The 25,707-nt window shown below is 40.1% G+C and overlaps 1 protein-coding gene across 4 annotated transcripts; it reads left to right on the forward strand.

Moving 5' to 3' along the window:
- The first annotated feature begins 4,007 nt into the window (after positions 1 to 4,007).
- On the forward strand, positions 4,008 to 24,958 carry LOC128703698 (iron-sulfur cluster assembly 2 homolog, mitochondrial). 4 transcript variants are annotated; one of them, XR_011394135.1, is made up of 4 exons: positions 4,008 to 4,382; positions 17,759 to 18,025; positions 19,804 to 19,977; positions 23,902 to 24,034. XR_011394135.1 is itself a non-coding variant. In XM_070101184.1 (4 exons), the coding sequence occupies exons 1-3, from the start codon at positions 4,312 to 4,314 to the stop codon at positions 19,939 to 19,941; spliced, it is 372 nt and encodes a 123-aa protein (XP_069957285.1). In that variant the 5' UTR covers positions 4,012 to 4,311; the 3' UTR covers positions 19,942 to 19,977; positions 23,902 to 24,034. The 4 variants fall into 4 exon arrangements, 3 of the variants coding, with proteins under 3 accessions (XP_069957284.1, XP_069957285.1, XP_069957283.1); XM_070101184.1 differs by having other exon boundaries at positions 4,012 to 4,382; positions 19,908 to 19,977; XM_070101183.1 differs by lacking the exons at positions 19,804 to 19,977; positions 23,902 to 24,034 and adding an exon at positions 19,015 to 19,747.
- Positions 24,959 to 25,707: the final 749 nt, after the last annotated feature.

The raw sequence follows: 25,707 nt of genomic DNA on the forward strand, positions 1-25,707 counted from the left end.
TGTGGCTGACATCCTTGTCTATGTCGGATATGAGGATGAGGAACAAGATGGGAGCTAGTACTGTGCCTTGTGGAACAGAGCTTTTCACCGTAGCTGCCTCGGACTTTACTCTGTTGACGACTACTCTCTGTGTTCTGTTAGTGAGGAAATTATAGATCCATCGACCGACTTTTCCTGTTATTCCTTTAGCACGCATTTTGAGCGCTATTACGCCATGGTCACACTTGTCGAAGGCTTTTGCAAAGTCTGTATATATTACATCTGCATTCTTTTTGTCTTCTAGTGCATTTAGGACCTTGTCGTAGTGATCCAATAGTTGAGACAGACAGGAGCGACCTGTTCTAAACCCATGTTGCCCTGGGTTGTGTAACTGATGGGTTTCTAGATGGGTGGTGATCTTGCTTCTTAGGACCCTTTCAAAGATTTTTATGATATGGGATGTTAGTGCTATTGGTCTGTAGTTCTTTGCTGTTGCTTTACTGCCCCCTTTGTGGAGTGGGGCTATGTCTGTTGTTTTTAGTAACTGTGGGACGACCCCCGTGTCCATGCTCCCTCTCCATAGGATGGAAAAGGCTCGTGATAAGGGCTTCTTGCAGTTCTTGATGAACACAGAGTTCCATGAGTCTGGCCCTGGGGCAGAGTGCATGGGCATGTCATTTATCGGCTGTTCGAAGTCATTTGGCGTCAGGATAACATCGGATAGGCTTGTGTTAATCAAATTTTGTGGCTCTCTCATAAAAAAATTCATTTTGATCTTCGACTCTCAGTCTGGTTAGCGGCTTGCTAAAAACTGAGTCATATTGGGACTTGAGTAGCTCACTCATTTCCTTGCTGTCATCTGTGTAGGACCCATCTTGTTTAAGTAGGGGCCCAATACTGGACGTTGTTCTCGACTTTGATTTGGCATAGGAGAAGAAATACTTTGGGTTTCTTTCGATTTCATTTATGGCTTTTAGTCCTTCCCGCGATTCCTGACTCCTAAAGGATTCTTTTAGCTTAAGTTCGATGCTTGCTATTTCTCTGACCAGTGTCTCCCTACGCATTTCAGATATATTGACCTCTTTTAGCCGCTCTGTTATTCTTTTCCGTCGCCTGTAAAGGGAGCGCCTGTCTCTTTCTATTTTACATCTACTCCTCCTTTTTCTTAGAGGAATAAGCCTTGTGCATACATCGAGTGCCACCGAGTTAATCTGTTCTAGGCATAAGTTGGGGGTCTGTGTTGCTTAGTATATCTTCCCAGCTTATATCGGTTAGGACTTGGTTTACTTGGTCCCACTTTATGTTTTTGTTATTGAAGTTGAATTTGGTGAATGCTCCCTCGTGACTAGTCTCATTATGTCGGTCTGGGGCTCCACGCATACATGTCTGAACCTCAATTATGTTGTGATCTGAGTATATTGTTTTTGATATGGTGACATTTCTTATCAGATCATCATTGTTAGTGAAGATGAGGTCTAGTGTATTATCCAGTCTAGTAGGCTCTATTATTTGCTGGTTTAAATTGAATTTTGTGCAGAGATTTAAAAGCTCGTGTGAGTGTGCGTTTTCATCAGAGCTGCCTCCTGGTGTTATTACTGCAACAATATTATTTGCTATATTCCTCCATTTTAGGTGCCTTAAATTGAAATCCCCCAGGAGCAAGATGTTGGGTGCAGGAGCTGGAAGATTTTCCAGACAGTGGTCAATTTTTAACAGCTGTTCCTGGAATTGCTGGGATGTTGCATCCGGAGGCTTGTAGACTACCACAATGACTAGGTTTTGGTTCTCGACCTTTACTGCTAAAACTTCCACTACATCATTTGAGGCATTAAGCAGTTCTGTGCAAACAAGTGACTCTGCAATGTACAGGCCAACCCCCATCCCCTTTTGCCTGTTCACTCTGTCACATCTGTATAGGTTGTAACCTGGGATCCATATTTCGTTGTCCAAGTGATCCTTTATGTGGGTCTCAGTGAAAGCCGCGAACATTGCCTTTGCCTCTGCAAGCAGTCCACGGATGAAAGGTATTTTGATGTTTGTTGCTGGCTTTAAACCCTGTATATTTGCAAAGAAGAATGTCATCGGACTGGTGGTATTGTTGGTACTGGGGGGGGGGATTTTTTTAACTTGTCATTTCATGTGTTTTCCACGTTATTATTATTATTATTATTATTATTATTATTATTATTATTATTATTATTATTATTATTATTATTATTATTATTATTATTATTATTAATGGAAACGGAGAATAGCTCCTGTCCCTTGGATCAAGAGCCCTGCACCATCATCAAGGCACCGTAAATGAGACAACTGTATGTATAATAATTGTACTCATGTGTTCCTGTACCTAAATAAACTTGCTTACTTTGTTATTTATTTATTTATTGACTTACTGGTGTGATGTGTGGATTAGCAAATTTGAATTTGGCGGCGTATGTGTCCGTTTTCTTAGTGCGTCCTTTATACAAAAATACAGTGAAAAAAGCTTTAATATACAATATATACAATCTTGGATCCGAAAATTGAAGGAGATACCAAGTGTTCATTGTTTTTGAGTTTTTTTTTTTTTTTTGTCATTTTCAGTAATACTGGATGGTTTCTTGCCACATCGTCACACAAGATCAATTTCAGGTCATGGTCCGTCACGAAAGATGGTTTTAGGTCATGGTCCGTCACGAAAGATGGTTTTAGGTCATGGTCCGTCACGAAATATGGTTTTAGGTCATGGTCCGTCACGAAAGATGGTTTTAGGTCACGGTCCGTCACAAAAGATGGTTTTTCCCGTCTTATTTCAGGTGCTGATCACCTGAATATTTCTTCTCTGTTGTACTGTAGTGACTCCCTAATAACCCCCCCCCCCCTCTATATAATGCAATTTTTCGTAAATGCAACATAAATAGGCCCATTAGAAATTGATTAACGTGTTGAAAGGCCTCCATGGAGCTTACTGTTCAAATTTCCATGCATTTTTTTTCTAGCATACCCCCCCAAAAAATGTACCATATATTAGAAATATCTGAGAGTTTTCTGTGTATATATGACATGTGGCATGAGGTGATAATTATAAATAATAAGCAGATTTAAGATTAGTTATAACTTATAACTACTAGTGGATTTTTTGCTAGAACTGCCTTTTGGAAATCGTAGTAAGATAGTTCACTATAAGATAAAGTCACATATTTGTGGTTGCAGGGGTCGAATCACAGCTCCTGGCCCTGCCTCTTCGCTGGTAACTACTAGTATGGAGATTATTTAGAATGTATTGTCTGTGAAGACATATATGTACAGCTCAAGACATTCATTGAGGACACTGTTCTTCACAAGTGACTTCTTTAGTTATTACAAGCGATGGCAGTTGAGGATTGAAGGTAGTTGTGAAGGAGGTTGAGGAAGGTTACTGAGGAAGGTTATCCAGGAAGTTTACTTAGGAAGGTCACCCAGGATGTTTACTGAGGAAGGTTATCCAGGAAGTTTACTGAAGAAGGTTATCCAGGATGTTTACTGAGGAAAGTCATCCAGGATGTTTACTGAGGAAGGTTATCCAGGAAGTTTACTGAGGAAAATCATCCAGGATGTTTACTGAGGAAGGTTATCCAGGAAGTTTACTGAGGAAGGTTATCCAGGAAGGTCACTGAAGAAGGTTATCCAGGAAGTTTACTAAGGAAGGTTATCCAGGGTGTTTACTGAGGAAGGTTATCCAGGAAGGTCACTGAAGAAGGTTATCCAGGAAGTTTACTAAGGAAGGTTATCCAGGGTGTTTGCTGAGGGAGGTTATCCAGGAAGTTTATTGAGGAAGGTCATCCAGGAAGGTCACTGAAGAAGGTTACCCAGGAAGATCAGTGAGGAAGGTTATCCAGGAAGGTCACTGAGGAAGATTATTCAAGAAGGTCATCCAGGAAGGTCAGTGAAGAAGGTTATCGAGAAAGTTTCCCGAGGAAGATGATTGAGAAATATTTAAAGTTGGCGGGTGAGGCGGGGGTGCGTCGTCTGCTGCAGGATCGATCCTCAGGACGGTCCCTGCAACACTGCTGCTGCTGCTGCTGCTGCTGCACGCCCTCACACACAGCCACCACCTCAACACATGATGTTCAACCTCAACCTGAACCTCTCAGCCTCCTTCCCCTACCTCACCTAGGCCTCTAGGCCTACTTCCTCTCTTGTGGATACAACACCCGCAGGCTGCAATAACCTTCAACAACAACAAGTTGCATTATGTTGCAGTCCTGAGGGAACTCTGAGACGCCCAATGTGGACGAAATATGAAGAAATGAACGTTAAATAAGGGAAAGTTATGGTAGACCAGCTGGCCTTCACGTAGCTGTGGAGAAGATGGCATCCAGGAGGTGTGCAGGAGTCCTGCTGCTGCTGTGTGGCACTGCTGCTGCCAGGGCCAGTGCCAGGTGAGAAATACTTAAGTTATACTACCTCACTGTAGGCCTATTGATGGTATTCGTGGTATTACTGGCAGTAGAGCCTAAAAAAGGATGTGTCTGGGTCAGCTGATTCACTTCTTGCTCTCACAATGAATCATAAAGATAACAGGAAATGGAGTTTTATTATTGTAACAGTAAAGTGACTAATGCATGGCAGTGCACCGGCTTTAAATGCCAAGGTTTGTTAAATATTTAGTTTAGGCTTTAGTGTCAGTTGATCACTTTATAAATTATTTACAATTGATATGTCACTTTTTTTTTTTAGGGGGGCAGGTTATCCTAGGTAATTTACACTGATAATTACACTTATGTGTACCTGCGCCTAAAAAAAACTTACTAATATATTATGTTGGTTATGCTATGGACAGTTTTATTTCATGGAAATTTTAGGAGAATCTAATTTAAGGAAATTAAAACCCAGAAATGGCCTAACCTGACTTAACCTTACTTTCCACCATTGGTGTTCCCCCCCCCCTGAAGGTACGTTCCTTGATGCCCGTGAAGGGCTCTTGATCCAAGGAATTAGACCTGCTCTCCCCTTTGATTCCTAATGAATTAAGCTACAAAAGAGATAGTAATTTTTTGTATAGTTAACATTGGTGTACTTGTTACTGTTAAGCTGATTTTCTCTGTTTAATGCTGTAGGACCCTTGTGGGTTTAGCGCTTATTGTTGATTGTAATAATAATAATTGTTTCTCTATTTAACGGTCTTGTAAATAACTCTGTTCACTTTATAAGTGAACTTTGTCTGACTTTGTAACTTTGACTTTTTTGGGTCATCCTAGGTAATGTAAAGGACCCCAATGGAAATAAGTCACTGTGTCTGACTTTTTTGGGTTATCCTAGGTTCTCTACACATATGCTGCTATGTATGATAATTCTATGTAACTGTATTTGTGTATACCTGAATAAACTTACTTACTTACTTACTTATAATAATAATAATAATATCTTTATTTACTACAAGTACATGTACAAGGTATACAGTCCTAGCTGACAACAATGACATACTACTGTATACAGTCCTAGCTGACAACAATGACATACTACTGTATACAGTCCTAGCTGACAACAATGACATACTACTGTATACAGTCCTAGCTGACAACAATGACATACTACTGTATACAGTCCTAGCTGACAACAATGACATACTACTGTATACAGTCCTAGCTGACAACAATGACATACTACTATGTAGAAAGTCCCTTGTTATGCTCCGCATTTCGGGCAAATTAGGTCAGTGTCTCAGGATGCGACCCACACCAGTCGACTAACACCCAGGTACCCATTTTACTGATGGGGAACATAGACAACAGGTGGAAAGAAACACGTCCAGTGTTTCTACTCTGGCTGGGAATCGAACCCAGACCCTCGCCGTGTGAAGCGAGAGCTTTAACCACCAGGCCACCAGAGCCCCTGCTATGTATGATAATATGTGTAACTATATATGTGTACCCATACATGAATAAACTTACTTAATTACTTATTCCTTTGTGCCTCTTTTTGCTGTAATGATTTTCATTCAGTTGATTTACTTAAATTTGATTTTTAAGATTATAGTCATTGATTTCTGCTTTATCTTATAGCTAAGCTTTAAATGTTAAAATATCACAAGTACTATTGTGGATATATGTCTGAATTTTGGGTTATCCTGGGTATGATAATTTTAATTGCCTAAATTTGTATAAATGTACTTATGTGTGCCTGTACCTGAATAAACTTACCCTGATTGCTACACATTTTCCCAGGTGCTGTATGACCTTCATAATAATAATGTTTATTTCTTTATGCCATACAAATAATGTAGTTTAATGTTTTAGTACAATAATAGGCACATAAGACGTCCATTAAGTAATGCATTTCGGGCAGCTAATCATAAGATCTAGATATAGACTTTAATAGGATTTCTTGTTCTGTTAACTGCAATCATAAGTACAATAAGAAAGGTAGGTAATAACAAAAAAGGCCAACTACGGAAGAATTATGTATTATTTAAACTGATTTAGTGCTCTTCAGTTTTGTGGAGTGTCTGACTAGAGGTGAAGAGACAAAAAGTTACTTTGATCACAGTGCAAATGAAATGGTAGAAGATATGTTACCAGTTATATATGGGAGTTGAAGGAAGGCTGAAAGTAAGTTCATTTAGGCACAGGTACACATAAATACAATTATCATACATAGCATTACCTGGAGTTTACCTGGAGAGAGTTCCGGGGGTCAACGCCCCTGCGGCCCGGTCTGTGACCAGGCCTCCTGGTGGATCAGAGCCTGATCAACCAGGCTGTTGCTGCTGGCTGCACGCAAACCAACGTACGAGCCACAGCCCGGCTGGTCAGGAACCGACTTTAGGTGCTTGTCCAGTGCCAGCTTGAAGACTGCCAGGGGTCTGTTGGTAATCCCCCTTATGTATGCTGGGAGGCAGTTGAACAGTCTCGGGCCCCTGACACTTATTGTATGGCCTCTTAACGTGCTAGTGACACCCCTGCTTTTCATTGGGGGGATGTTGCATCGTCTGCCAAGTCTTTTGCTTTCGTAGTGAGTGATTTTCGTGTGCAAGTTCGGTACTAGTCCCTCTAGGATTTTCCAGGTGTATATAATCATGTATCTCTCCCGCCTGCATTCCAGGGAATACAGGTTCAGGAACCTCAAGCGCTCCCAGTAATTGAGGTGTTTTATCTCCGTTATGCGCGCCGTGAAGGTTCTCTGTATATTTTCTAGGTCAACAATTTCATCTGCCTTGAAAGGTGCTGTTAGTGTGCAGCAATATTCCAGCCTAGATAGAACAAGTGACCTGAAGAGTGTCATCATGGGCTTGGCCTCCCTAGTTTTGAAGGTTCTCATTATCCATCCTGTCATTTTTCTAGCAGATGCGATTGATACAATGTTATGGTCCTTGAAGGTGAGATCCTCCGACATGATCACTCCCAGGTCTTTGACGTTGGTGTTTCGCTCTATTTTGTGGCCAGAATTTGTTTTGTACTCTGATGAAGATTTAATTTCCTCGTGTTTACCATATCTGAGTAATTAAAATTTCTCATCGTTGAACTTCATATTGTTTTCTTCAGCCCATTGAAAGATTCGGTTGATGTCCGCCTGGAGCCTTGCAGTGTCTGCAATGGAAGACACTGTCATGCAGATTCGGGTGTCATCAGCAAAGGAAGACACGATGCTGTGGCTGACATATGTGTAAATTACCTAGGATAACCCCAAAAAAGTCAGTGACCTATTTCAATTGGGGTCAGAATTGGATGACAGCTGGTTTTGTTTAACTTAGCGTATTGCTGTCTCAATTACGTTAAGGAGATGAAGTATTTTTTAACACTAGCTTACAGTGACTAATAATAATTTTGAACAAATCTTGACAGTCCACCAGCAGGTGATATGGAAATGACCAGTCTGTTTACATACTGATGCTTCTTTGTTTATGCTGCTGTGATTGGCATTACACGACTTACTACCGAGACTATCACACCAGTAAGATATCCAAAATCATGCAATATTTATTTCCTGCCCAAATAGTTATTTCAGATATTAGCCACATAGTGTTGAAAATATCTAACCAAGTCAGGACTCGCAGCAGTAGGCTCCAGTTGGAAAAATTTAGATTTGAAAAGGATATAGGTAAGCACTGGTTTGACAGTAAAATAAAATTTTCTTTGGATTTTTAACCCAGATGGTTAGCCACCCAGGATAACCCAATAAAGTCAGTGTCATCGGGGACTGTCTATCTGATTTCAATTGTGCTTCTTTAATCTCTTCTTCCAAGATGCGACCCACACCAGTCGACTAACACCCAGATACCTATTTACTGCTAGGTGAACAAGAGCAGCAGATGTAAGGAAACATGCCCATTTCCACCCATACCTTTGATATATGCCTCTGATGAGTTTCGAGAGTCTTGCTTCTCTCAGAGCCTGGCCATGGGCCAGACTCCAAGGCTGGGGAGCAAACCGCAGACACTTAGTATGTGAGCAAAGTGCATTATGAACCAAGTCACGGGATACCACATGACCGAGCCACAGGGCACCACATGACCAAGCCACAGGACACCACACGACCGAGCCACAGGACACTGCATGACCGAGACACAGAACACCACATGACTGAGCCACAGGACACTGCATGACTGAGCCACAGGACACCGCATGACCACAAGCCACAGGCCACTGCATGAACAAGCCACAGGACATCACATGACTGAGTCACAGGACACCACACGACCGAGCCACAGGACACCACATGACCAAGCCGCAGGACACTGCATGACCGAGCCACAGGATACCGCATGACTGAGCCACAGGACACTGCATGACTGAGCCACAAGACACCGCATGACCACAAGCCACAAGACACCGCATGACCACAAGCCACAGGCAACTGCATGAATGAGCCACAGGACACCGCATTACTGAGCCACAAGACACCGCATGACCACAAGCCACAGGCCACTGCATGAATGAGCCACAGGACATCACAATAGAGTTGTAGATGAGTGGGACAAACTCCCCAAAGTGTCATTCAGGCAAGAACTTTGGGTAACTTTAAATATAGGTTGGATGGTTACACGAGTGGGTGTAGGTGGGTGTTGGACCTGCCTAGCTTGAGCCAATAGGTCTATTGCAGTGGTCCTTCATTCTTTTGTATTTATACTTGTAAGATAGGAAGACATGCATAGTTTATTGCATGCCAGTTCAATGAGCAAGTAGCTTTTAGACCCAGTGTTCTAATATTCTGTTTGTAAACATATAAATTAACGTTTTATGATGTAATTTGCAACTTTAATGAATGATTGAGTGTTTTCATTAGTGCAGAGTAAATCATGCATCAGTAATGTGAGGACCACTGTATTTGGTACTTAGGTACTGTAGTTATTATATATATGAGTACTTTGACCACACAGGTCATGCCACAATAAAAACATGGATAAAATTAGCAAACAGAAGCAATGAATATACACAACACAAATAAGTATTCTGTCATACCAAGTTAAAATAGCTAGCATTAATTAAAAAACCCATTAAACAATTAGCATCAAAAGACTCTCCTATAAGTTCCCTGAGATCCCCACAGGTACCTTGGTAATTATAAAAGCTATGACTAAGGATGAAAAGACTAAGCCGTAGACAAACCATTAAAATGTGGTCTACAGTCAGTGGCACATTGCATGAGAACATTGTACTGCATTTGGAGTTCTGGGCTACTTATATATTCTGTATGCCTTATATTTTTGGCAAGGTCTTTTATGTGTAGCATTCCAAGAAATTTCTGTTTGCCTAGTATTCAAGGCAAGAACTTGTATGCCTGCTCTTTTTTTTTTTTCGGGGGGGGGGGGGGGGGGGGGGGGGGGGGATGGTGCTAGATCTTCATTTCAAACAAGACTACATACATCACTAAATGGCAAGACCTTGTACTGTACCACCCTATCCTCATAGTATCTTAGGTACAGTACTGTACTTACATAAACACATACACCTTGAACATGTGTACAGTATACACTCTGTGGACTTTAAAGAAAACTATTTTTGTGTATAATACAATATTTTGAAAATAAAGAATTTTGAATTTCTGTGAAATACAGTTTGACAGTATTGAATGCTGGTAAAGTACACCAACAAAGTAGCCTTCCTGATGGTGTTTTATAATAAATAAGGTATTTTGGGTTGCCAAATAATCTCTATTACATATATTTAAAATGTTAAATTATAATTGCAAGCTCCTAGCCAATTGTCACAGTGGCTTAAATGGCAGGTAAATAATATGCTTGTATTGAACAAAAAGGCACAATACCATGACTGGAACAATACATAAATAACCCGCATTTAGGTGAGAGAAGCTTATGATGACGTTTCAGTCCGACTTGAGCCAAGTCAATCTGAAATGTCATCATAAGCCAGTCTATCCTATGTGTGGGTTATTTATGTATTTTTTATGCATCCTTTGCAACTCCTCCACCTCCCTTCAAGAGGGGGGATGGTTTGCCTTATTACTGGTGAAGAGCTCTTAATCCAAAGAATTAGTTACACTTCCTGGATTCACCCTGATTCTTATAAAAATAATGATACATTAATTCTCCGCCACCTTGTTTAGGCATCCCCGAAGGGGTATAGTTAACACCTGACTAGAATGAGGCAGTTAAGTGGACCTTTTGGTGGCCATTATGACCTAACTGCGCAAGTACTATTAAAAGTTTTTTTGGATCCAGTGGTAATGATTGAATTGTGTACAAATACTGTACCAGTGTTCTTTCTGGTTCACCCTCATTCATTGCTAGCAGAATGTTGCTACTGCCTCTGCTGTTTTTTTTTTTTTTTTAACACATCGGTTGTTTCCCACCAAGGGTGGGCAAGCCAAAAAAGAAGAAACACTTTCATTATAAGTCACTCCATCACTGTCTTGCCAGAGGTGTGCTGATACTACAGTTCAAAAATTGCAACATGTCTGCACCCCTCCTTCAGAGTGCAGGCACTGTACTTGCAACTTCTGCGGGTACCAGACTAAATAGGTGGTTATGCTCAGCCTTTGCTAATTTTGAATGATCTATTTTGGTGTTTTGCACTGAGTAAGGGGTAGTGGGACATGGCAGTTCTTAAGGAAGTTTGCACTGCTTGTTACATTAGCTGGGAATGTGGGAACAAACAACAGGGCAGTGATTTACAGTACAGCCTCACCTCACTTAGGGACGGAGTTTCATTCCTGAGACCACGTCGGTAAACGAATTCATCGTTAAGTGGTAGTGGGTTTGTGTCATCCATCTTTGATATTGCTTTAGTGTCACCTTTGCACCATTTATAACATTTCTGGTATATTTTTAAATGTTTATACAGTGGACCCCCGCATAACGATGGCATCACATAGCGATTTTTCCGCATAACGATTACTTTTATCGCAAAATTTTTGCCGCGCATACCGATTAAAAACCCGCTTACCGATTTTCGTCCGAGACGCGTCCAATGTGCCCTCAGCCAGCCTCACATGTGCCGCCCCGTCCCATTGTTTACCAGCCAGCCTCCGCGGTAACATCCAAGCATACACTCGGAATATTTCGTATTATTACAGTATTTTCGGTGCTGTTTCTGGAAAATAAGTGACCATGGGCCCCAAGAAAGCTTCTAGTGCCAACCCTACACCTCAAAGGGTAAGAATTACTATAGAGATGAAGAAAGAGATAATTGATAAGTATGAAAGTGGAGTGCGTATAGCTGACCTAGTCAAGCTGTACAAGAAACCCCAATCAACCATCGCTACTATTGTGGGCACCAGAAAGACAATCAAGGAAGCTGTTCTTGCCAAAGGTTCAACTGTGTTTTCGAAACAAAGATCGCAAGTGATGGAAGATGTTGAGAGACTCTTATTGGTGTGGATAAATGAAAAACAGATAGCAGGAGATAGCATCTCTCAAGCGATCATATGTGAAAAGGCTAGGAAGTTGCATGAGGATTTAATTAAAAAAATGCCTGCAACTAGTGATGATGTGAGTGAATTTAAGGCCAGCAAAGGTTGGTTTGAGAGATTTAAGAAGCGTAGTGGCATCCATAGTGTGATAAGGCATGGTGAGGCTGCCAGTTCGGACCACAAAGCGGCTGAAAAATATGTGCAGGAATTCAAGGAGTACATAGAAACTGAAGGACTGAAACCTGAACAAGTGTTTAATTGTGATGAAACAGGCCTGTTCTGGAAGAAAATGCCAAGCAGGACCTACATTACTCAGGAGGAAAAGGCACTCCCAGGACATAAGCCTATGAAAGACAGGCTTACTTTGTTGATGTGTGCCAATGCTACTGGTGATTGCAAAGTGAAGCCTTTATTAGTGTATCACTCTGAAACTCCCAGAGCGTTCAGGCAAAAGAATGTCCTCAAGGATAATTTGTGTGTGCTGTGGAGGGCAAACAGTAAGGCATGGGTCACTAGGGAATTTTTCTATAACTGGTTACACCATGCATTTGCCCCCAATGTGAAAAATTACCTAACTGAAAAGAAATTAGAACTTAAGTGCCTCCTGGTGTTAGACAATGCCCCTGGTCATCCTACAGACGTGGCAGAGCGACTTTATGGGGACATGAGCTTCATTAAGGTGAAGTTTTTGCCTCCTAATACCACTCCTCTCCTGCAGCCCATGGACCAGCAGGTTATTTCCAACTTCAAGAAACTGTACACAAAAGCTCTGTTTGAAAGGTGCTTTGTAATGACCTCAGAAACTCAACTGACTCTAAGAGAGTTTTGGAGAGATCACTTTAATATCCTCAATTGTGTAAACCTTATAGGTAAGGCTTGGGAGGAAGTGACTAAGAGGACCTTGAACTCTGCTTGGAAGAAACTGTGGCCAGAATGTGTAGACAAAAGGGATTTTGAAGGGTTTGAGGCTAACCCTGAGAATCCTGTGCCAGTTGAGGAATCCATTGTGGCATTGGGAAAGTCCTTGGGGTTGGAGGTTAGTGGGGAGGATGTGGAAGAGTTGGTGGAGGAGGACAATGAAGAACTAACCACTGATGAGCTGATAAATCAACTTCAAGAGCAAGAGGCCAGACCTGAGGAAACTGGTTCAGAGGAGGGGAGAGAGAAATTGAAGAAGTTGCCTACTACAAAGATAAAGGAAATCTGTGCTAAGTGGCTTGAAGTGCAAACCTTCATGGATGAAAATCACCCTCACACAGCTATTGCAAGCCGTGCTGGTGATTATTACACTGACAATGTTGTGAAACACTTTAGGCAAGTCATAAAGGAACGAGAGGTACAGGCCACTATGGACAGATATCTTGTGCGAAAGAAGTCCAGTGACTCTGAAGCTGGCCCTAGTGGCATTAAAAGAAGAAGGGAAGTAACCCCAGAAAAGGACTTACTACCTCAAGTCCTAATGGAAGGGGATTCCCCTTCTAAACACTAACACACTCTCTCCCCTCCTCCCATCCCATCAATCATCACCAGATCTTCAATAAAAGTAAGTGTCATTTAATTGTGCATGCCTTTTTCAGTTTGTGTGTATTAAAATTAACATTTCATGTGGTAAAAAAAAAATTTTTTCATACTTTTGGGCGTCTTGCACGGATTAATTTTATTTCCATTATTTCTTATGGGGAAAATTCATTCGCATAACGATTATTTCGCATAACGATGAGCCCTCTTGCACGGATTAAAATCGTTAACCGGGGGTCCACTGTACAGTAATGTACTGTATATTGTAATAAACGGAATAGAGGAAGTCAGCTGTAATATACATTACTTAGGTATGCATACTGGTCAGAAAGGCTCTTGTAAATCTGAATCATCGGTAAATGAGTACATACGTTGCTAAGTGAGGAGAAACTGTATTGTATTTATTCAACATTTTTTTTTTATCTTCTTTGATCATCTTATTTCTTCTTTTATCAATTCATGCCTCTTAAGGCACCATTCCTCTTTCCGAGTTCCTTTGTGGAAGCAGCTGTCTTTAACCCCTTGACTGTCGGTGTCGTATATGTATTAGGAGCCAGTGTTTTTGACGTATTAATACGCCAAAATTCTAGCGGCTTCAAATCAAGCGGGAGAAAGCTGGTAGGCCCACATGTGAGAGAATGGGTCTGTGTGGTCAGTGTGCACAGTATAAAGAAAACCCTGCAGCACACAGTGCATAATGAGAAAAAAAAAAAACATTGTTTTTGGATTAAAATGCTGACTTTGAGATGTATTTTCGTGAAGTACAGTGGACCCCTGCATACCGTTGGCATCACATAATGTTAAATCCGCATACCGATACATTTTATTGCTAAGATTTTGCCTCGCATACCGCTAAAAAACCCGCTCAACACTATTCGTCCGAGACGCGTCTAATGTGCGGCTAGAGCCAGCCTCACATGTTCCGCCGATGGCATTGTTTACAAGCCAGCCTCCGCGGTAACATCCAAGCATACAATCGGAACATTTCGTATTATTACAGCGTTTTTGGTGATTTTATCTGCAAAATAAGTGACCATGGGCCCCAAGAAAGCTTCTAGTGCCAACCCTGTGGTAAAAAGGGTGAGAAATATTATCGAAATACTGTGGTACCATGGTCAACTGCTGATGCTGCTGCTGCTGTAGCACTGTCAGCTGCTGCTGCTGCTGCTGCTGCTGTAGCACCGTTGTTGGTGTGGCTTATTGAGAATACCAAGAAACAATTAACCCCAGAGGGTTAGCCACCCAGGATAACCCAAAAAAGTCAGTGTCATCGAGGACTGTCTAACTTATTTCCATTGGGGTCCTTAATCTTGTCTCCCAGGATGCAACCCACACCAGTCGACTAACACCCAGGTGAACAGGGAAAAACGCCTGGAACTAGTGCTCATATTGGTGAATTTAAAGCCAGCAAAGGTTGGTTTGAGAGATTTAAGAATCGTAGTGGCATACAGTGTGATAAGGCCTGTTCTGGAAGAAAATGCCAAACAGGACCTACAGTACTCAGGAGGAAAAGGCACTCCCAGGACACAGTGTCTCATCAGTCATTGCTGCATCTTCAATAAAGTTAAGTGTCATTTATTCTTCATTTAGTAGAGTAGTACATGCACAATATATATTGTGCATGTACTACTCTACTATTGTGCATGTATCCTTCTCTTTGTGTGTAGGAAAATGTATATTTCATGTGGTAAAATTTTTTTTTTTCATACTTTTGGGTGTCTTGCACAGATTAATTTGATTTCCATTATTTCTTATGGGGAAAATTCATTCGCATAATGATAATTTCGCATAACAATGAGCTCTCAGGAACGGATTAATATTGTTATGCGGGGTCCACCGTATTTATGGTTGTATTCTCGTTTTCTTGGTCTTGCTTAATAGAATGGAAGACATATTACAAAAGTAGAGATGATTTTAATTGGTTCCTTGATAAAAAGGACCTCAAAATTGAGATCAAAGTAGTGGAAATGTTTGATTTTTTCCGATGTTCAAGAGTAAACAAATGATGTCACCATCCAATAAGTGTCCATCTAGCCATTCTAATATGCAGTCACGAATGGGTTGACATTATTTACAAAATTATTACAATAATGCAGTAGTCTGCATAACAGTAAATCTTCTATTTTTGTGTGAATAAAAATTCAAAATAGAAAGCAAGAGTAATATAAGAGGGACCTGGAGACTTGACTAATGAATAGAGGAAATGTTATTTTAGTGCCAGGAATGTCTGCATTGTTTATTGTGGACCCTGTTTTGAAATTGGCATCTTTTTTAATTTGCATGAAATTGGCCAAATTGCCAATTTCTGACCACTTTATTGGGTAGTTGAAATCGGTAAATGGGTGGTTTCTTGTACTCAATTGATAGAACAAATGGAGTTCTAAAGAAATAGCTATGAGTTTGATCAACTGGAACAATGGAATTGGCTGAAAATAAGGCTCAAAGTGGGTGAAATTGCCAATGTGTATATATATTGCCGAGATCGCTAACTTCGTGAGAGCATAATTCCCTAAGTTTTCCATCAAATTTGATAGTCTTAGTGTCATTACCATCGGGAAAAGATTATCTGTCATTTTATAAGAATTTTTTTTTTTTTTTTTTAATATTTTGCGACACGGTGACACTGGGATTTGGGGTCTCGACAGTCAAAGGGTTAAGATAAGATTTGTTTGGATTATTAACCTGAAGGGTTAGCTGGTCAGGATAACCCAATAAAGTCTGCATCATCTAGGACTGTCTGTCTTATTTCCATTGGGGTTCTTCAATCTTGTCCCCCAGAATGCAACACACAACAGTTGGCTAACACCCAGGTACGTACTTACTGCTAGGTGAACAGGGACAGCAGGTGTAAGGAAACATGTCTGGAGAGTGTTTCAGGGGTCAACACCCCCTGTGGCCCAGTCTATGATCAGGCCTTGCAGTGGACCAGGGCATCATCAACCAGGCTGTTATTGCTGGCCACACGCAAACCGACATATAAACCACAGCCTGGTTGGTCAGGAACTGACTTTAGGTGCCTGTCCTGCTGCTTGAATGAAGCCAGGGGTCTATTGGTAATCTTCCTTGTGTGTGTTTGGAGGCAGTTTGACAGTCTTGAGCCCCTGATACTTATTGTGTTGTCTCTAAGTGTACTTATGGCACCCCTGCTTTTCATTGGGGAGATGTTGCACTGCCTGTCGAGTCTTTTGCTTTCATGGGGAATTGATGTGGGTGCATTGCCAACCGAACCATGGGACACCAGAAGACCCTTGCATGCGAAAGTATGTTGAAGTAAGCCTAGAGCTAATCTCTGACAGTCTTTTGACTCCAAAGGCCAGAATGTGAGAGATTCGAGCCACTTCCTTGGGCTATTGTGTAGCAAGTGGCACAGTGCCAGGCTGAGTATATGTTGATGGCATTTTTGTGGGGTGGGTATTGTCTGCCTTGTGGTTGGCAAACAGAAGAATGAACCTTTACTACTCCTTGCTCTGAATGATCCTCATGGGTCCTTAGTATAATACTGTAGGAGGGGTGTTAATGTTGCAGTTTAAAAACTGTAGTGTAAAGTACCCTTCTGGCAAGACAGTGATGGAGTGAATGATGGTGAAAGTTTTTCTTTTTTGGGCCACCCTGCCTTGGTGGGAATCGGCCAGTGTGATAATAATAATAATAATAAAAAAATAATAATAATAATACAGTAATTGTGTAAATGACTTACAAAATAATAATGCAATTGCAAACAAACCAAAGTAGGGGTGGGGTTAGAACCCATGGCAAGTAAGTCATAAAATTCCAGGCCATTGATTCTAACCCCACCTGTATAGTGGTTCATATTGACAGTTTCAGGTAGGACTAGCCAGGTATTACCCTGCTGCCATGATAAGCTGTGCAGATTTGACTTTGTAATACTACATGCAAGTGCTGCAACAGTGCAGACAAGCATTGACTTTTCTGGTGACTTGGTGGTCATCGGCTGAAATGATGAGCATCACAGTTAAAGTAAATTATTGTCAGTTAAGAAATCAGTTTGCAGCACAGTAAAATTGTATGTAATGATCTTTTTACAAATCCCATATTGTTTAGCATTTTCAACAAAACTTAATTTATTATATTCAAAGATATGAACTTTATATTTTCCTATACCCCAGGCAAAGAATAATCACTATGGGTTTCAATTTTTCCCATAAGTATAATAATACAGTAACTTCTTTATTTAATATACTAATTGGGTGGCAAGTAATGGCAGTTATAATGGATAGAGAAAAGAGTGTTTTACTGTGATTGTAACAATAATGAACAATTCTGTGATAGAAGGACTTTGTCCATGGTATCCAAATTTATTTGACCCAACAGTTTCTTTTTTTTCTGTATTTCCAGAGTCTGTTAAATGGAGGGTTTACTGTACAAATATTTTCCCACTTTTAGTTCAGTATTTACTGTACTCTTTCAGAACGCCATTGTCGTGGTCTGCAGCCTCACACTTGTACCAGAGGACTCTGACTTTGAGACATTCTTCAACGACAACGCATCCAGTAGCATCATCAGCGGAGAACGCTAATCCCAACCTGGGCCTAATCTTGAGTGATTCATGTGTGGCCAGGCTGAAGGAGATCATTGATGATGATAAATCCTTCCTCAGGGTAATCGTGGAAGGTGGAGGCTGCTCAGGCTTCCAGTACAAGTTTGAGTTGGACACACAAATTATGGAAGATGACAGGTAAGACTTTAAATATAAGAACTTTTTCCTGTGCATGTTTGTTGAATCTTTCCTGTGCATGTTGAAGTACTGATGGGCTTCTGTATTAATGTACATATCTGATTTACATAAATTTTCTTAAGTGGTTAGGATGAGTGTGCAGCTTAATATGGCTCATTAATTTAATACTGATAATATGGCTATTTTAACCCTTAAACTGTCCAAGCAGATCTACATTCACATGCGTAGTGCTCCAAAAGTAGATCTACGTTTTTTTACATATTTACAATTATAATAATAAAAAAAAAAATTTTACATGTTTTCAAATGTAAAAAAAAAAATCTACTTTTTTTACATTCAAATGTTGAAAAAACATAGATCTACGTTTGGACAGTTTAAGGGTTAATATGAAATATGTACTAATAATATGGTTATTTTAATTTGAATATTATGATCAAAATATTACTAAATTTATGCAAAATGTTAACATAGATAATAATTTCCACACTGCAATGCCAGGGGAAGACATCAAAATTGTATGCTGTTTAAGAATTAATAGAGTTAAGTTCTTGCTGGAATTTTAACCATATCACTTAGATTTTATTATTGATGCAAGAACATAATTCTCGGAAGAGGTCGCAGAAGTTTTATATAGTTTTGGCTTAGGGATGGCTGCATGGTTGGAAGAAGGTGCTAGGGAACTTGTCTTGAAGCAGTTTATTATTATTATTTTTATTTGGGAGGGCTTTTCAGAGGGGTGGTGGAATTTTTGGGGAGACTTAGTAAGTTTATTCAGGTACATGTACACATAAATACAGTTAGATAAATTATCATATATAGCAGCATGTGTATAGATTACTTAGGGTAACCCTTAGTGCATCTTCTGATAATTATTTAGTCAGTTCCTGATATTTGTAAAAATTATGTACTTTAATACTGTATGCATATTCTTGAACCATGCATTGTATTTTTATTCATAATTAAACTAACACTCTTATATGGATGTGAAGCTTGGGTGGTAAATGCAGCAGCGAGGAGACGGTTGGAGGCAGTGGAGATGTCCTGTCTAAGGGCAATGTGTGGTGTAAATACATGTATTATGCAGAAAATTCGGAGTGTGGAAATTAGGAGAAGGTGTGGAGTTAATAAAAGCATTAGTCAGAGGGCAGAAGAGGGGTTGTTGAGGTGGTTTGGTCATTTAGAGAGAATGGATCACAGTAGAATGACATGGAAAGCATATAAATCTATAGGGGAAGGAAGGAGGGGTAGGGGTCGTCCTCGAAAGGGTTGGAAAGAGGAGGTAAAGGAGGTTTTGTGGACGAGGGGCTTGGACTTCCAGCAAGCGTGCATGAGCGTGTTAGATAGGAGTGAATGGAGACGAATGATACTTGGGACCTGACGATCTGTTGGAGTGTGAGCAGGGTAATATTTAGTGAAGGGATTCAGGGAAACGGGTTATTTTCATATAGTCGGACTCGAGTCCTGGAAATGGGAAGTACAATGCCTGCACTTTAAAGGAGGGGTTTGGGATATTGGCAGTTTGGAGGGATATGTTGTGTATCTTTATACGTATATGCTTCTAAACTGTTGTATTCTGAGCACCTCTGCAAAAGCAGTGATAATGTGTGAGTGTAGTGAAAGTGTTGAATGATGATGAAAGTATTTTCTTTTTGGGGATTTTCTTTCTTTTTTGGGTCACCCTGCCTCGGTGGGAGACGGCCGACTTGTTGAAAAAAAAAAAAAATTAAACTAACATAGTCTTTGTGCTTGTTGACAAATTGTATTTTGCTTTATTTTAGCTCATTATTACATATGGACTTAAAGAATAAAGAAAGTATTGTAGTGCTGCAGTTATTCATGGTGAGAACCCACACTCAAGTTTACTCTCAAGTTTTCCCTTCAGTGGGAGTGACCTGAAGCTGGTGAAGGGCTGTTGATCCAAGGAATCAGATCTCACCTTTTCCACTACCCAGGTGCTGTGTGACCTTTGCAAGTTTAATGCTTCCCCCATAAATATAATAATTAAAGAATATGATGGTGAGCATAACAGCAGTAACAGCTTTGGGGTACATAATCCTGTAGTAAGTAAATTAAACTACAAAGTCTTGTATAACTTGCTAACATAGTAAAGTACTTCATGCTCAGAATGCTGGAATATTTACATTCACTGTATAGAGAGGAGGGGGAGCAGGTGAGCTGTTAGGTAACGGACACTTTAAAGGGGAACTTCTGCTCTGAATAATGCAAGACTTGTACTGTATTTAAATTGGGATGTAGTCAATTAGCCTGACCCTTCTTTTCACAGATAAACACTGCCTTCAACTTTCTACAGCAGGGTTCTACAAAATTTATATTTCTGTTCACTTTAATAAGATCGTCTGTCATTAATCAAGGGTTGGTAACTTGTACTGTTACAAGAGTTCAATAATTTTTACCTTTATAAAGTGAGGATGAGGTACATTTGCTCATATATATACGTACATGCTATGGTTGTGACCTAGGTGTTTGCCCCCTGGTCAGCAGTACTTCCACCCATTTTACCTACTAATTGTTTCTTAACCTATAGATTTCCCCCTTCATCACTTAAGGTTGGCAATGTGTGAGAACTTCCTAAAACATTTGTCATTTTTCTAAGTTGCTTTTTAATTACCCTTTATACCTTGATGCTGTTGAAGGGCTCTTGATCTAAGGAATTAGAGCTATCCTCTTTCTTCGATCAAACCCGATTATCTTTTATTCCCTAGGTCCTGTTTCTCCCCACAAGGGTTTAGAACTTGCCCCCAGAATATAAAAATAATATTTTTAATTGGTTGCTTTCACCAATACTTTAGGTGACTATCCTTTATTTGTCAACATTTGATTATTCTTTAATATTGTACTATAAAGAATGTTATCCATGGAAGCAAAGAAGGGACTGCATGAGAGTATAGTGGTACCAGCACTCTTATATAAGTGTGAAGCATGGGTGATGAATGTTGCAACAAAGAGAAGACTGGAGGCAGTGGCGATGTCGTGGCAGAGGGCAATGTGTGCAGAGAATCTATAGCTTGGAGATTAGAAGAATGTGCAGGGATACAAAAAGTATTATCCAGAAGGCTGAAGAGGGAGTGTTGAGGTGGTTTGGGCATTTAGAGAGGATGGAAGAAAAAATGACTTGGAGGGCATCATCCTAGAAACGATTGGAGGGAGGGGGCACAGGTTTTCTGTGCGAGGGGCTTAAACTTCCAGCAAGTGTGTGAAAGCATGTTAGATAGGAGCGAGTGCAGGCAAATGGTTTTTATGACAACATGCTGTTGGAGTGTGAGTAAGGTAACATTTATGAAAGGATTTGGGGAAACTGGTTAGCCAGACTTGAGTTCTGGAGGTGGTAAGCACAGGTGGAGATATGTTGCAGTGTTTTAATTGTAATATTGGCACCCCTCTGGCAAGACAGTAATGGAGTAAGTGATGATGGGTGTTTCTTCTTTTTTTTGAACCACCCTGCTTTGGTGGGAAATGTCGGCCGTCTCCCACCGAGGCAGGGTGACCCAAAAAAGAAAGAAAATCCCCAAAAAAGAAATTACTTTCATCATCATTCAACACTTTCACCACACTCACACATTATCACTGCTTTTGCAGAGGTGCTCAGAATACAACAGTTTAGAAGCATATACGTATAAAGATACACAACATATCCCTCCAAACTGCCAATATCCCAAACCTCTCCTTTAAAAGTGCAGGCATTGTACTTCCCATTTCCAGGACTCAAGTCCGACTATATGAAAATAACCGGTTTCCCTGAATCCCTTTACTAAATATTACCCTGCTCACACTCCAACAGATCGTCAGGTCCCAAGTACCATTCGTCTCCATTCACTCCTATCTAACACGCTCATGCACGCTTGCTGGAAGTCCAAGCCCCTCGCCCACAAAACCTCCTTTACCCCCTCTTTCCAACCCTTTCGAGGACGACCCCTACCCCTCCTTCCTTCCCCTATAGATTTATATGCTTTCCATGTCATTCTACTTTGATCCATTCTCTCTAAATGACCAAACCACCTCAACAACCCCTCTTCTGCCCTCTGACTAATACTTTTATTAACTCCACACCTTCTCCTAATTTCCACACTCCGAATTTTCTGCATAATATTTACACCACACATTACCCTTAGACAGGACGACATCACTGCCTCCAACCGTCTCCTCGCTGCTGCATTTACCACCCAAGCTTCACATCCATATAAGAGTGTTGGTACTACTATACTTTCATACATTCCCTTCTTTGCCTCCATAGATAACGTTTTTTGACTCCACATATACCTCAACGCACCACTCACCTTTTTTCTCCCATCAATTCTATGATTAACCTCATCCTTCATAAATCCATCCACCGACACGTCAACTCCCAAGTATCTGAAAACATTCACTTCTTCCATACTCCTCCTCCCCAATTTGATATCCAATTTTCTTTATCTAAATCATTTGATACTTTCATCACCTTACTCTTTTCTATGTTCACTTTCAACTTTCTACCTTTACACACATTCTCAAACTCATCCACTAACCTTTGCAATTTTTCTTCAGAATCTCCCATAAGCACAGTATCATCAGCAAAAAGTAACTGTGTCAATTCCCATTTTGAATTTGATTCCCCATAATTTAATCCCACCCCTCTCCCGAACACCCTAGCATTTACTTCTTTTACAACCCCATCTATAAATATATTAAACAACCATGGTGACATTACACATCCCTGTCTAAGACCTACTTTTACTGGGAAGTAATCTCCCTCTCTTCTACACACCCTAACCTGAGCCTCACTATCCTCATAAAAACTCTTTACAGCATTTAGTAACTTACCACCTATTCCATATACTTGCAACATCTGCCACATTGCTCCTCTATCCACTCTATCATATGCCTTTTCTAAATCCATAAATGCAATAAAAACTTCCCTACCTTTATCTAAATACTGTTCACATATATGCTTAAATGTAAACACTTGATCTACACATCCCCTACCCACTCTGAAGCCTCCTTGCTCGTCCGCAATCCTACATTCTGTCTTACCTCTAATTCTTTCAATTTATAACCCTACCGTATACTTTTCCTGGTATACTCAGTAAACTTATTCCTCTATAATTTTTACAATCTCTTTTGTCCCCTTTCCCTTTATATAAAGGGACTATACATGCTCTCTGCCAATCCCTAGGTACTTTCCCCTCTTTCATACATTTATTAAACAAAAGTACCAACCACTCCAACACTATATCCCCCCCTGCTTTTAACATTTCTGTCATGATCCCATCAGTTCCAGCTGCTTTACCCCCTTTCATTCTACGTAATGCCTCACGTACCTCCACCACACTTACATTCTGCTCTTCTTCACTCCTAAAAGATGGTATACCTCCCTGGCCAGTGCATGAAATTACCGCCTCCCTTTCTTCCTTAACATTTAAAAGTTCCTCAAAATATTCTCGCCATCTACCTAATACCTCCCTCTCCCCATCTACTAACTCCCCTACTCTGTTTTTAACTGACAAATCCATACTTTCCCTAGGCTTTCTTAAACTTGTTTAACTCACTCCAAAATTTTTTCTTATTTTCATTAAAAAATTATATTAAAATATAATCATGGATGAGTGCTAAACCTAATAGAGGTCAGTCATACAGCACCTGGGGAATGAGAGATAATAATCAGAAGCTGGATCAAGAGCTCTTTCCTAGTATCAAGGCCACCCCTATTGAGAGGTGGATGTTGCACAACCCTTTATTTCTATAACATTTGTTTAATGTCCTGCATTAATGCAGTCTTGACCATAAGCTATACATTTCCTCAGGCACTGTATGACCCCTTTGCATCTAGCACCACACCATGAATGTAGTAAGAGTAATTGCCAATAATTTTTCTTTCATAGGGTTTTTGAGCGGGATGGAACACGTGTGGTTATCGACGAAATCTCACTGGACTTTGTGAGAGGTTCAGTTATTGATTATCACACTGAGCTGATACGTGCAGCATTTAGAATTACAAACAACCCTCAAGCTGAGTCAGGTTGTTCATGTGGTGCTTCATTTTCCATCAAACTTTAAAGACTATTTTAACATGCTACAGTAATGTACCTTGCACTTTTGTTTCAGCATAGGAAAGCACACACACAGTTTTATGTACAGTGCTGAACTTTTGTAAGAAAATTGCTTGAATATTAGACAATGGAAATAACTAAATTCTAGTACTTGATGTAAAATATAACATTGATGGGGAAGCACTAAACCCATAAAGGTCATACAGCTTCTGAGGAATGGAAGGTAATCAGATTTCATCCATATAAAGATAGTTTAGTGTGAAGAACTAGAGCTTTGTTAACATCAAAGCATCCCCTCCACCCCAACCCTCTTGAAAGAATAGTATAATTGTATATTTGAAATTACTACACTGATTTGTAGCTACAAGAGCAGTGCTGTGCTTATTCTTCTACCACTGTTGCTAAAGGAAAATTTCCCAACTCCATATTTTATTAATAAACATTTATAGACTCTTGTTATCCCCAATTGAGAGTATTTTATCATACAGGAAAGAGGATCTAGGAGTTATTACAGGTTGGCCATCACTAATCCGGCATTCGGTTATCCAGTTCCATCAGTAATCTGGTACTAATTTTGGCTAGCATAATTTCAAATTTCATCATTATACTGACTGAAGTCATTATACTGATTCCAATTTCATCATTATACTGACTCAGAAATTGTGCAGATGGTTGTAAATCCACAGCAAGCCAGTGGAGGAGAAAGCAGTGATGAAAATGAGGAAGATGTAGTAGAAAGTGTCTCTATTGATAGGTTAATTAAGTGTATTCTAACCTAACCACTCTGTAATCCAGCAAACTCACTAATCCGGCACACTACAGGTCCCAACGATGCCGGATTAGTGATGGCTAACCTGTATTAATGAGAAAAAAGTCATCAGAGTATATAAATATTAGTGTTAATAGGGTTTCAATTCTATCTTCCACACGAGAGGTCATTAAGGCTGCCTGTCACCTCTTCACCACCAGTCAGGAATATTTTAATACCTAAAATACTGACTGAAGTAAACTATGAGTGTATATACACTGAGACACATACTGTACATCAGAGAGAGATACACACATCTCTCAGTGTATGTACACTGACAGACATATACTTCTCGGTGTATATGTGAATGTTTGTTACATAACACTGTAGTCAGTGTTGTTACATAACACTGTAGTTAGTGTTGTTACATAACACTGTAGTCAGTGTTGTTACATAACACTGTAGTCAGTGTTGTTACATAACACTGTAGTCAGTGTTGTTACATAACACTGTAGTCAGTGTTGTTACATAACACTGTAGTCAGTGTTGTTACATAACACTGTAGTCAGTGTTGTTACATAACACTGTAGTCAGTGTTGTTACATAACACTGTAGTCAGTGTTGTTACATAACACTGTAGTCAGTGTTGTTACATAACACTGTAGTCAGTGTTGTTACATAACACTGTAGTCAGTGTTGTTACATAACACTGTAGTCAGTGTTGTTACATAACACTGTAGTCAGTGTTGTTACATAACACTGTAGTCAGTGTTGTTACATAACACTGTAGTCAGTGTTGTTACATAACACTGTAGTCAGTGTTGTTACATAACACTGTAGTCAGTGTTGTTACATAACACTGTAGTCAGTGTTGTTACACAACACTGTTT

Source organism: Cherax quadricarinatus, chromosome 76 (assembly GCF_038502225.1).
Source record: "Cherax quadricarinatus isolate ZL_2023a chromosome 76, ASM3850222v1, whole genome shotgun sequence".
Taxonomy (NCBI): Eukaryota; Metazoa; Arthropoda; class Malacostraca; order Decapoda; family Parastacidae; genus Cherax; species Cherax quadricarinatus.

Coding starts and splice junctions, on each gene's coding strand:
- LOC128703698 (XM_070101182.1), top strand. CDS start 4,312: ATGGCATCCAGGAGGTGTGCAGGAGTCCTGCTGCTGCTGTGTGGCACT. Junction 4,383..17,758: donor GCTGCCAGGGCCAGTGCCAG/GTGAGAAATACT, acceptor GTACTCTTTCAG/AACGCCATTGTCGTGGTCTG. Junction 18,026..23,901: donor CAAATTATGGAAGATGACAG/GTAAGACTTTAA, acceptor TTTCTTTCATAG/GGTTTTTGAGCGGGATGGAA.